The sequence below is a fragment of the Phaseolus vulgaris genome, chromosome 3, assembly GCF_051622355.1.
Source record: "Phaseolus vulgaris cultivar YP4 chromosome 3, ASM5162235v1, whole genome shotgun sequence".
Lineage (NCBI taxonomy): Eukaryota > Viridiplantae > Streptophyta > Magnoliopsida > Fabales > Fabaceae > Phaseolus > Phaseolus vulgaris.
Window position 1 is genome coordinate 39493884 of NC_143500.1, and position 10668 is coordinate 39504551.

General features: G+C 32.3%; 1 protein-coding gene across 15 annotated transcripts; it reads right to left on the minus strand.

Annotated features, from left to right (window-relative positions):
• Positions 1–405: 405 nt before the first annotated feature.
• LOC137807496 (Plant Tudor-like RNA-binding protein) lies at positions 406–6161 on the minus strand. Of its 15 annotated transcripts, XR_016519823.1 has the most exons (7): positions 5838–6147; positions 4492–4931; positions 3476–4107; positions 2432–2658; positions 1670–1792; positions 1281–1486; positions 406–655 (listed from the first exon to the last, which is right to left on the minus strand). XR_016519823.1 is itself a non-coding variant. In XM_068608164.2 (3 exons), the coding sequence occupies exons 2-3, from the start codon at positions 4891–4893 to the stop codon at positions 3298–3300; spliced, it is 1212 nt and encodes a 403-aa protein (XP_068464265.2). In that variant the 5' UTR covers positions 4894–4928; positions 5838–6161; the 3' UTR covers positions 3095–3297. The 15 variants fall into 15 exon arrangements, 3 of the variants coding, with proteins under 3 accessions (XP_068464265.2, XP_068464264.2, XP_068464266.2); XR_016519831.1 differs by lacking the exon at positions 1281–1486 and having other exon boundaries at positions 4492–4928; positions 5838–6161; XR_016519827.1 differs by having other exon boundaries at positions 1670–2658; positions 4492–4928; positions 5838–6161.
• Positions 6162–10668: the final 4507 nt, after the last annotated feature.

Consider the following 10668-nt stretch of genomic DNA (forward strand, 5'->3'; position numbering starts at 1 on the left):
TTTTAAATATGAAATTATTTATTTTATCACACTAAAAATAAAAGGACAACTTTGTTTTCTTATGGAACATATTTATTTGGGGTCCATGAGACAGTTTCATTTAAAACCTAATTAATGCCAGGTCCAAGACTTTGGGTCAGAAGGTCCACCAGAGGTCCACGGCAATTTGGCTTGGCTGAAACCCACTATTGCTTTTTCTTTGGAAATTGGTCCAATGAAAAAGTTGTTGGAACAAGGTTGCGATTGGCTCACTTCTCTTCAGATAAACTTTGGAGGAAGATCACCAAAACAGTAATAATTAAAAACAAATAAACATACAACAGATCATAGAACAAGGTTTGGATGATGCGACCAGTTTGTTTAAGAAAAGTAGTTTATCTATAAATAGCTTTTACTAATGTTTGGTTACAATTATAAAAAAATGTTTTTTAATTAACAGTGCCAGAACGTTTAATTGTAATATATTATAGGTATAAAGATCTTATTTTTAAAAATGTTGGACATTGCAAAATACAAATTGTAGAAGTATTGGGAGTAGCCTTTTCCTTTTCTCCTTAGGCGACGCTTAGGAAAAGCTGTGTTGTTGTTCTCCCACCATTTGGATGCCATTTCTTTCCTCATAAGCAAACCCCCCACCATATGTTGTCCTATTTTCCTTTAAGAAAAACAAAAGAAAAGAATGTGTGAAAGTACAGGTGATAGTGTGAAAAAAAAACTCTATATTATCATTGATTCACAAACATATTGAATGTTAAATTTATTAAGATTTATAATCATTTGTAGAAAACTATTAAATTAGCACGTTACTGTTAAATTCAAATAACTTAGATTGTCTGATTTTTTTTTTTATTTTAAAAACGAAAAAGATATTTTAGTTCTAAAAATAGGAAACCTAATTTCATCAAACCAGTTTTTCTCTCCTAAAAAACAGAAAACGGTTTTTAAAATAGGAAACAATATGATTCAATATTTGATATTCTTTCATACAGGATATAATAATGCCGGAACAGGTTACAACATGTTTAGAGTTAGGAAAAGTAGCAGTTTGCTTCAGTCAACGGCATTGTGTTTGCATAAGCAGCCAACAGACACATACACCAACCAACACAAGAAGAAAAAAAACCATTTACACAACCTTTCACGTATTGCACCAGATAATAAAAAGATTTTGACAAAATAAAGCGAGTGAAATCAAACAAAGTAGTCAGAGGTTTGGAGGTAGTAAATGTCAAATTAAACACTCAGTAATAATGGAAGGAAAAAAAAATATAAAAAATTACGTTAAGCAAGCTATTCAGCTTTTCAAAATCCAGGCTTTGACAAGCAAGGAACATGCTTCAAAGGGCACCGGATTCCACTTTGATGAAACTTCAGATTGAAGCCAAAAGTTTCACAAAGAACACGCAGATATCGTTTCCCAACTGAAAGATATTAGGCCAACCAAAATGAAATCCAAGATCTTGTTGGAAATCTGGAACATAGAGCTCTACAGATAGTGATGTAGAGGACACCGATAAGAGTTTGAAATAAGGATAAATTAGATTCTCAAATAGAAAACAAGTCTAACATGCCGATGAAGTGCATAAAATCTATTTATTTACTATGTATGGATCATAGATCGGAATTGAGGAATGTATGCATAAAATGAATATTCCGTTGATAGTCATACCTCATGTCATGCCGGCTTTATTGTGGCTATGTTCTTCCAAGAGCCATTTGGACCTTGTGCTAATTGATCATTGCTGAGCATTGATGCACTAGCCACAAAGTAATGACAACTTCCTTGTGTAAGCTTACAACCATAAAAGGAAAAAAAAAACATGTTTACGTAACTTGTAAAGTAGTTGAAGCACAAGTACTAGAACAGCATTGTTCAAAGCAGTCATGTCAGGTATCAGATGAACTGAAAGGATAATCCAATCCATAGATAAATAACACAAATTACAAACTAGAATAAGGTGTTGCTAATAGTTTGGAAGAAAGTGAATACTTTCCATAGGTATCCACACCAGAAACTAAAAAGCCTTTTTCAGCAATGTCTATACAGCATTGGGTCCTGAGATTTTGTCAAAATTTTCTTTATCTAAAAAATTGGTGCTTCTTCAAACATTAGACATCTTAATTATGTTGCTATTAATTAATATATGTAATTATCAGTTGTTTAGTTATAACAAAACAAAATGCCCATTATAACCATGCATAGAGCACCCTTCTTCTACCTTCTAGTTATAATTAAATTAACACTACAAAGCTTGACATTCAAAATTTTAACCATTAACTAGGAATTGACATGTAAACATCCTCTGCATGTTATGCACGCGAAGAAAATGACAGTGATAATTTCATTAGTAACACATTGATAGTGAATCATGCATCGGCATGCAAAAGATATCACAATTGAATAAGCTAAGGTGAAAGTTTTCAATTGTACAATCACATATCAGATCACCCCATTGTAGACACAAGACTCTGAGCATGCATCCTCCGCAAAACATATATATGAGGCTCACAGGTGGCCTGAAATGGAAGAATGCGAGAACTCCACAAGCCAATGGAAGTGTTGGCTTATCAAGAGCCATACTAGAAAAGCCATCCCTTGTCTAGAGCAAGAGAAAATCTGTAGACATCTGGAAGCAACACCTACATGCCTCATCAGCCCTGGAAAATGCAGGGGAAGCATTACTAGTATCTGCAAATGACTTTGTACTTCCAAATTATGGAGAACAGAGACAAGTATTACACATTGTATGTCCCCTACATGACATTGCTTGTAACAAATTTAGAAAGGAAACAAAAGTTTCTCAGTTCGTTCTAATTTAAGAGCACTGATATGAATGCAAAACAATCTTCTAAAATCAGCATAAAATATAAAAATTTATGCAAAACACAAGTCCTATAAAGCATGTTATTCATTGAGCCTCAGTATATACCAGCATTTTAGTATGCCACTTAATTCTAAATCTCAGTGGTCAGATTCTGTCTTCCAAGTGTGCAAAATCTAGAATGTAACAAAGGTTCCAGGAATATCCTGGTGTAGTGTCTCTACCAGAAGAAGTCCAAAGGAAATTAAGAGGATATATCATAGAAGAACAGATTGACAAGAGTTCAGAAATTATTACTTATTCACGAAGTTTAGCATATACATCCACATGAAACTATACCACTAAGTCATAAAACATAAATGAAGGACTGAAATATTTCATCTTTCTTCTTACAGTTGAATGAGGCTGAGATCAAACTGTCATGAAACTCTATCCTAGGGAAAAAGTATTAAATTGAAGATGAAAAAATTTCCTGTCATCTGAAAGGAATGCTATTTTCAGATGAAATCAAATTTCTTAGCTCCGTTAAATGTTCATCGTTTGATATGTGGAGCGAAAGACGTAGATTTGTCATTAATGCTTCCTGTTCCCAACTTAATGGTCCTGATGCATGCAATGCCTCAATTGTACAACGATAGGCATGCAACTCTAACCTATGAATTTCTGCTGCCAATTCCTCTTGTGTAGGAGGACAACAATTTCCTTCCTCATAACCCCTCTGGCAGACAGACTCGGCATCACTAAAGGGACCGTCTACATCTTCAAAAGGACCTGCAGATACAGGAAATTGCAATTTATAGGAATTCCTGCTGGTGATACTACAACTACCAACCGAGCACGTAACACTATCAGCATGATTTGATTCTAAGTTTTCTCCAAATGAACAACCCACAGCGCCAGTTTGCTTCCTCCTTCCTATGTCCACCATATTAGGAATCCCAGTTTTTCTGTTGTCTATAGAAGCAGGTAAACATTCTTCAGCAAGCATGTCTCTTGGAAAACCGACACCCTGTACCTGTTTGAATGGTGTGGGTGAATTTCTAACTCTTATTCTGTGACATCCACCTTCATTTTCAAGCGCTCTAAACTTTGGGGGATGTTTAGCATATGCCTCAACTTGTGAATGGCTTCCTCTTTTCAATGTTTTAAAAGAGACTAGTCGAGATTCCAGAATACTCATTTTTTTCTTTTCAGGATGGTAGTAAGTGGAACCTGACATTTTTGTATTTGTAGCCACCTTCTTCTGTTGGCTAGAACGTTTCCGATTCCCACAGCTGGCAGAACCCTGAAGATGGGAGAAGGATAAATAATTGTTCATCCATAAAACAGCAAGGAGGCACCAGAAGAAAAATAGTACAAAGAAAAACTTGTGAAAGCTAAGTGAAACAAAAAGAAAACTGGAAAACTGAAGAAAACGTGAAAATAAGACAGGCAATATTGAAAGTATAACAAGAAAAACAACCTAAGAAAATTCCCTTTTTTTTTTTTTAATTTTGATTAGTTAGCTTTAGCACAGAAGATATGCTGAATAAATGAAATTTGAAAAATTCAATCAAAAGTTAAAACCAACACAACAGATGATATGTTACTATATTCACATCAGTACAGCCAACAGCACTAGGAAATTACTAAGAGGGGAAAAAATATTCAAAAGGTAAAATGAAGGTACCTTTCCGACTATAATCCACTTGTCATCTTGCCAAGACTGTCTCACCCGAATATCAAATTTGCTCACTTGAAATTCCAAAGAAGATCCAAGTAGCCTGACCAAAATGTAGTTTTTCCCCAAAACCTTCAAAACTGTAGCCATCTTCCACGAGAAGTTCTGGAAGACCTCTACAACATCACCTGGACTCCAATTCTCCATGAATTCAGGTACGGGCGGACATGGCCTTATGTCTTTCCTGGATACCCCCTCCACAATTGCCTCACCAGCATCATCTTGATAACCGTCATATTTCACAGTATAGTGGTGGCCATTACCACAAATGATCTCTGCAGATAGCCAGGAGCCACAAGGCACCTCAACTTTGCTCAACACTTCCACCTTATTCCCTTTCTTGAATCTCATAATTGCTAATTTACTGCTCTAAAATTTCAACCTACCTGCTGTTCGATAACAAAAATCAAAGTAAGAAACAGAACAAAAATAAAAAATAACACACTTGTCAGCAGCTCAGAACAGAAAAAAAAAAAGGGAAAAAGATTAAAACAACCCATCATCAACATGTAGAAACCACGGAATCGATGGTGAAGGCAATCAATAAATAAAAATAAAAATACAAACAAAAGAGAAGCCAAATAACAGGTTACGAAAAAAAGTCCGAAACTCTTACATTTAATTAATTTAGATCTTGACTTTTAAAACCGGAAAAACAACTAATCATAAAGTATAAAATTTTGATCAGAAAAAAAAAACAGAGTCCACAGAAAGCTAAATACAGAACTCGTTGCAAGTTTATGTTCAAAATAGACAACGATACATAACAGTAAAATTTAAAATAAAAACGCAAAGATAAAAAAACAGGGAGAGAAACAGACCAATCAGTGACGACAAAGTCCAATTGATCAAAGTAGAACAAATGCCATTAAACCGATTTCACCTCATTTGAATGCTAAAGCCGATCGACTGTGCTTTACGCCAGTGATTTGCTGAGTTTCAATGTTCTTTCTTTTTGTTATTCTGGCTCTCTTTTTTTCTCTCTAAATTTTATTTATTTTGTGAAATATTAGAAGGCAAAAAATAAAAAATAAAAAACTAAATAATACTAAATCAGGTAACAACAGAACCTGAGCGGAGAATTGTGATTCTATCTCCTTTTCTCAGCAACAAAAAGAAGAGCAAAAGAAACAACAACAAGAAGAAGAAGAACAAATCGTGCAGAAAATGGAAATTGAAAGCTCATTGATAAAATCATAAACAAAAATAATAATCCAATAATTATGCAGAGAAAGTGAATTAGTAGATGGAAGGGGAGGAAATTGTAAGAAGGGAGGAGAAGAAAATTCACTGACCTTGTTCCGATTCAGAAGACGATCTTTTCGTCTCTGTGATTTTCACTCTCTCCTCCTTGTTATTGTGATTGCGGTTGTTGTAGAATTTTTCCCTTTTGTTTTTATTTGTAAAATTATCATATTCATTGTGTGTTTGTTTCCTATAAATTTATTTTAAATTAAATGGTTTTAATTAATTAATTAATTAATTTTTTAAAATAAGCTGAATTTTCATTGCCAACTGCCAAGAATAGCTTGTTGAGTTGGGAATTAACTGTTTCATCTTATTGTAAACATTCCTTGTGTCAACCATCCTCCTTCCTCTTTCTTCTTTCCTTTCTCTGTGTTCATCAAATTCATAAATATATATATATATATATATATATATATATATATTTAATAATATTATAAACAAAATTACTATCCCCTTTTTTTATCTTTTATTTCAAATTCTTAATTTACAACAATACCAAACTCACTCTATCTTTATCTTCTTTTATTTTATACTGACATCCTTCACAAGTGCAGAAGATTATTTAGTATCGTTTTCCCATCTTCAAAAAATTTCAAAACATTGTAACAGAAATGTTTGTGAAAGAAATTAGAGGGTACTAACTGCTATATGCCAATATCTTTTTAACATTTGATAAAAATAGATATAATATTTGTTGCTTTTGAATAAATAAATATATATATATATATATAATATTTTTTGCCAGCAGTGAAAAGATTCCTATCATGAAAAATCTACCCCTTCAACACAAATTAGTTATTGTTCATATATAATCTTAGTTTTAACTTGTTTTGATAAATTTATTATATAATAAACTATAGAGATAGGCGCATATAAATAGACCTATTATGAGAATCGTGCTTATTTTAAGAATGTGGAAACCACACTATCTATAAAAAGATAAGAAAATCAAGTCTTATAATTTGATTAGATAACTACTTAAAAACTTGCGTTGATTTATCTTTAAACTTTAACTAAATATATTCTAGCACATTTTGTCAACTATAACAATTTTAGAATCATTTGGTTGTAGTTCAATTTATCACTCCGTTATTATCTGCTAGAAACCAAAATATTTTTTCAACAAAAAAACATTTTTAATATAAGAAATATAAAACCAACTTTTAAATAAATTAATTTTTAACTTATTTTAATAACCTTAATTTAAGTAAAATCGATCAATGAGATATGCACTCATTTGGCGTGATAATGAATACATTTATTGAGTTATTAACAAAAACAAATCATGTCTATTACTTATTGATTGAAACAAAATTATGAGTAATGCTATTAAATATAACACAAAATTAATTCTTTAATTTTAGGAGTACGTTAAAATATAATTTAATACTATAGTAATAATTAAATTAACTAACTTAATTATTTTTTATAAGTTAGACATTTGTCTCTTATATACGATAATATTAAAACTTAAGCATTAGTTAAGTAATTTTCTTTTATACATATTTTATTAGTTAGTATAAAGGGCGACACAAACATTATTATGTGTTTTGTGCCCCAGTAAAATAAATTAATGAATTTATTATAAAAATATAAAAAATAATCCAATCAATTCTATCCATTTAATTTTATAGAAATATTTATTTATTTATTATTTCTCAAAATTTATCCTATCAACATCAATAGAAACTCTAAATCCTAAACAAAATTAATCCAATCAACCTTTTTACAATTTTTTTTCTTAAAATTTACATTATTTTTAAGTTTTCAGAAATATATTTTAAAATTTGTCTCACACTCTTAATTATAATTTGTATTTTTTTTTTAATTTCTAAAGAATGCTATTTGTATGGATGGATTGAATATCCATCAATATACGATTGCTAATAAATGGATTAAATTGTATTTTTATTACATGGGTCAATTTTTAATTAACTTTTTAATTAATCAAATTTATTTTATCATTTCCTTTATCAGGTTGGGTTATAACCACATGTTAGTTGATATGATATCCTGGTCTTGCTACTTGTGGAGGTATTTTTCGTGGGAGTATGAGAGAATTTATTGGAGCTTTTTATGCATTTATTGAAGTTCAGACTGCTTTAGTTGCTGAATTTTATGCAGTTATACATGCTATGGAGATGAAGATCAAAAGATGGGGCTTACTAATGTCAGGCTGGAGTGTGATTCTGCTTTGGTTTGTGCTGCGTTTACTGCTAGGACAAATGTTCCTTATATGTTTCGTAATCAATGAAATACTTGTCTTAATTGCCGTGGGAAAATTAGGTTTATGGTTACTCATGTTTTTCATGAATGGAATGCGTGTGCTGATAAGTTGGCTAATTTAGGATTTATTTGTAAAGAATTTTTTCATTGGTATAATAGGCTTCTATCTTGTATGTTCTTAGAATTCTTTATGAATAAGTATAGTTGATAGCTGTCGTTTTGCTGTCAAATTAATCTGACTCTAGCGTAGACTTGTCTAACACTACAATATAATTGTGGACAAATGTCCCCAAGTCGTCTCCCAACGAATCCAATAGTAAAATCAGTTGATCAGGGTTTAAAATCTATCTGCAAGCAATAAAAGTTAGCAATAACAATAAAGATAAAAATGGGGTTTGAGATAGTTGTGCAGAAAATATAAAAGAGATTAAAATAGCAAATAAAAAACGGTTGATCTCAAGTTCTTCCACCATTGAATTCTTCACAGGTTGTCTAAAGATTAATTTTTTCTCAATCCTCCAACAGAGCTAAACCAGATTGAACATGCGCCAATCTAATTCAGCTGAAACTCACCAATAAAACATGCATCTACTAGTTTAATCAATACCCACTTTGTTCCATGCGTATACTCCATGGGAATGCTTACCTCCTCTCTCTTGAATCATGCGCCCAAGAAATTAATTAGAACAATGCGAACTAACTAAGAAACCAAAGTTTAAGATAAGGAAGACTCTCAATCATATGTTCAAGTACAACCTTTCACAAAAACTAGTTTTCCAAAAGATTAGACAATAGAAACAACTGCTATAGAGAATTAAAAATCGAAACTTTTATTGAACAAAACCTCAGAACTCAATGGGAAATTACAAAGGAATCACCCAAAAAGGTTTAGCCTTCCATGCGGAGGCAAAATAAAAGAATTACTAAGAAGAAAATAAACTAAGAAAACCCTATGAAACTCTCTTCTCTCCTTGATGCTTGTGTCCTTTTATAGGCTTTTCTGTTTCAAGGATCTTGGGAAAATATTGCAGTTTAGATTTTATAAACAGTTTCCACTTTCCATAATTCTTTTTATTTTGCAGAAGATTTGCTTCCAATTCTGTTTCTGGAATCTTTTAGCTTTTATTTTCTCTTTCTTCTCCTCAGAATATTTTTTCTGTTTTGGTTCAAGAAGCAACTTGGACTTTTGCATATTTGGCCATTCACAAAGGTAGATGCTTTCTCCAGATAATTTACTCTAAAAACACAAAATTAACAATAATAATAGTTAAGGCCCAAATAAACCCAATTATAAGAATATTAATTAAAACAATGGATTTATTTATTATTATAGTCCAATAATCTATGATTAAGGTTATTGTGTGTGAATAAATATATGCTCATCAATAGTCTACCTATGTATTGTTTTTGTTAACATATGAGTTTTGATCTAGTCCCCCTGTATTTTTGTATTTTCTTTCTTTTTCTTTTTTTTAATAATATTTTTTTTCTTGTGATGGCAAATGATTGTTGTTACTTAAGGTGTCATCCTAGTTGAAATCTTAAGTTGCATAATAATGCTTAACATGAAAGCTTTTATTTTAAAAAAATTATTTTATCCATCTAGTTTGTCAACACCTAGTTAGTGCTGCAACGATTATCATATCAACTAACACGTGTTTATATTTAAGTTTGTCAATTTACATTAGCATTCAAATTAAATTTATAAACTGAGTTAGAAAAAAGCAACTCAATGATGGGAAAAACTGCACGGGGAAGCAACACACATAATCACGAATCAACTGCAGAAAATAAACAACACAAGATTTAACGTGGTTCGGTCGCCAACTGCAACCTACATCCACACGGGCAACTATTAGGTTTTATTTTTGTCTTGTTGTGCACTAATTACAAGTACAATGATCTCTTTAAATAGAAATTATAAAGGGGACACAATGATTAAGCTCACTCACTAAACATGTTGTTTAGTTAGCCCAACCCAATTGGTCCTGACTTCATACCCAACAATCTCGCACTTGAAGTCACAAAACAATGTTCACCTGCGTTTCAACTGTGTACATGTACTTCTGTAAACTGTCAACAGAACTCAATGTTCCACCACTAGTTGTCATCAACCTTCTTAATCATTTTGAAGACTTTGTTGAAACTTCCCTGAGTTTCAACATGTTAGTCATGACTGTCACTGATCCGTTCTCTGTTCCTACCGGCTCCTACTTGCACGAACTTCCGGATCCTGGAATAGCCTGAGAACAAACATACTCCATACTCAACAAGAAATTTTTTGGAGATGTTTCAACAATTGGAATACTAGTTCTCCTAACCTACTGTCGTCTAGGAACCTCAACTGAAGCACGACCCGTGCTCCCACTGCCATAATTACCTCTGACTGGTCTACCTTAACCTTTCCATGCTCGTTCATCCAGAATCTGACATGTGGCTTTGAGTTTCTATCTTGTAAAGAAAACCCTCTTCTGCCCATGAGATTCTGTGAACCGGACTTTCTTTATCTTCCGAACTGGGACGGTCATTCTGTCAGATGGTAATCCGACTATATACAACAAACCTCTCTTTCTTTCGCGGGCCATGACAAGATTTCCATTGACGACCTTTCACTGCTAATTTCCGTACTTCACATCATGTTCCTGTTCGTCC

What these genes read in the sequence shown, in the direction of transcription:
- LOC137807496 (XM_068608164.2), bottom strand. Translation starts at nt 4,893, where the DNA reads ATGAGATTCAAGAAAGGGAATAAGGTGGAAGTGTTGAGCAAAGTTGAG. An exon ending in AGTGGATTATAGTCGGAAAG is followed by an intron (nt 4,108 to 4,491) that starts GTACCTTCATTT and finishes TCCCATCTTCAG; the next exon opens with GGTTCTGCCAGCTGTGGGAA.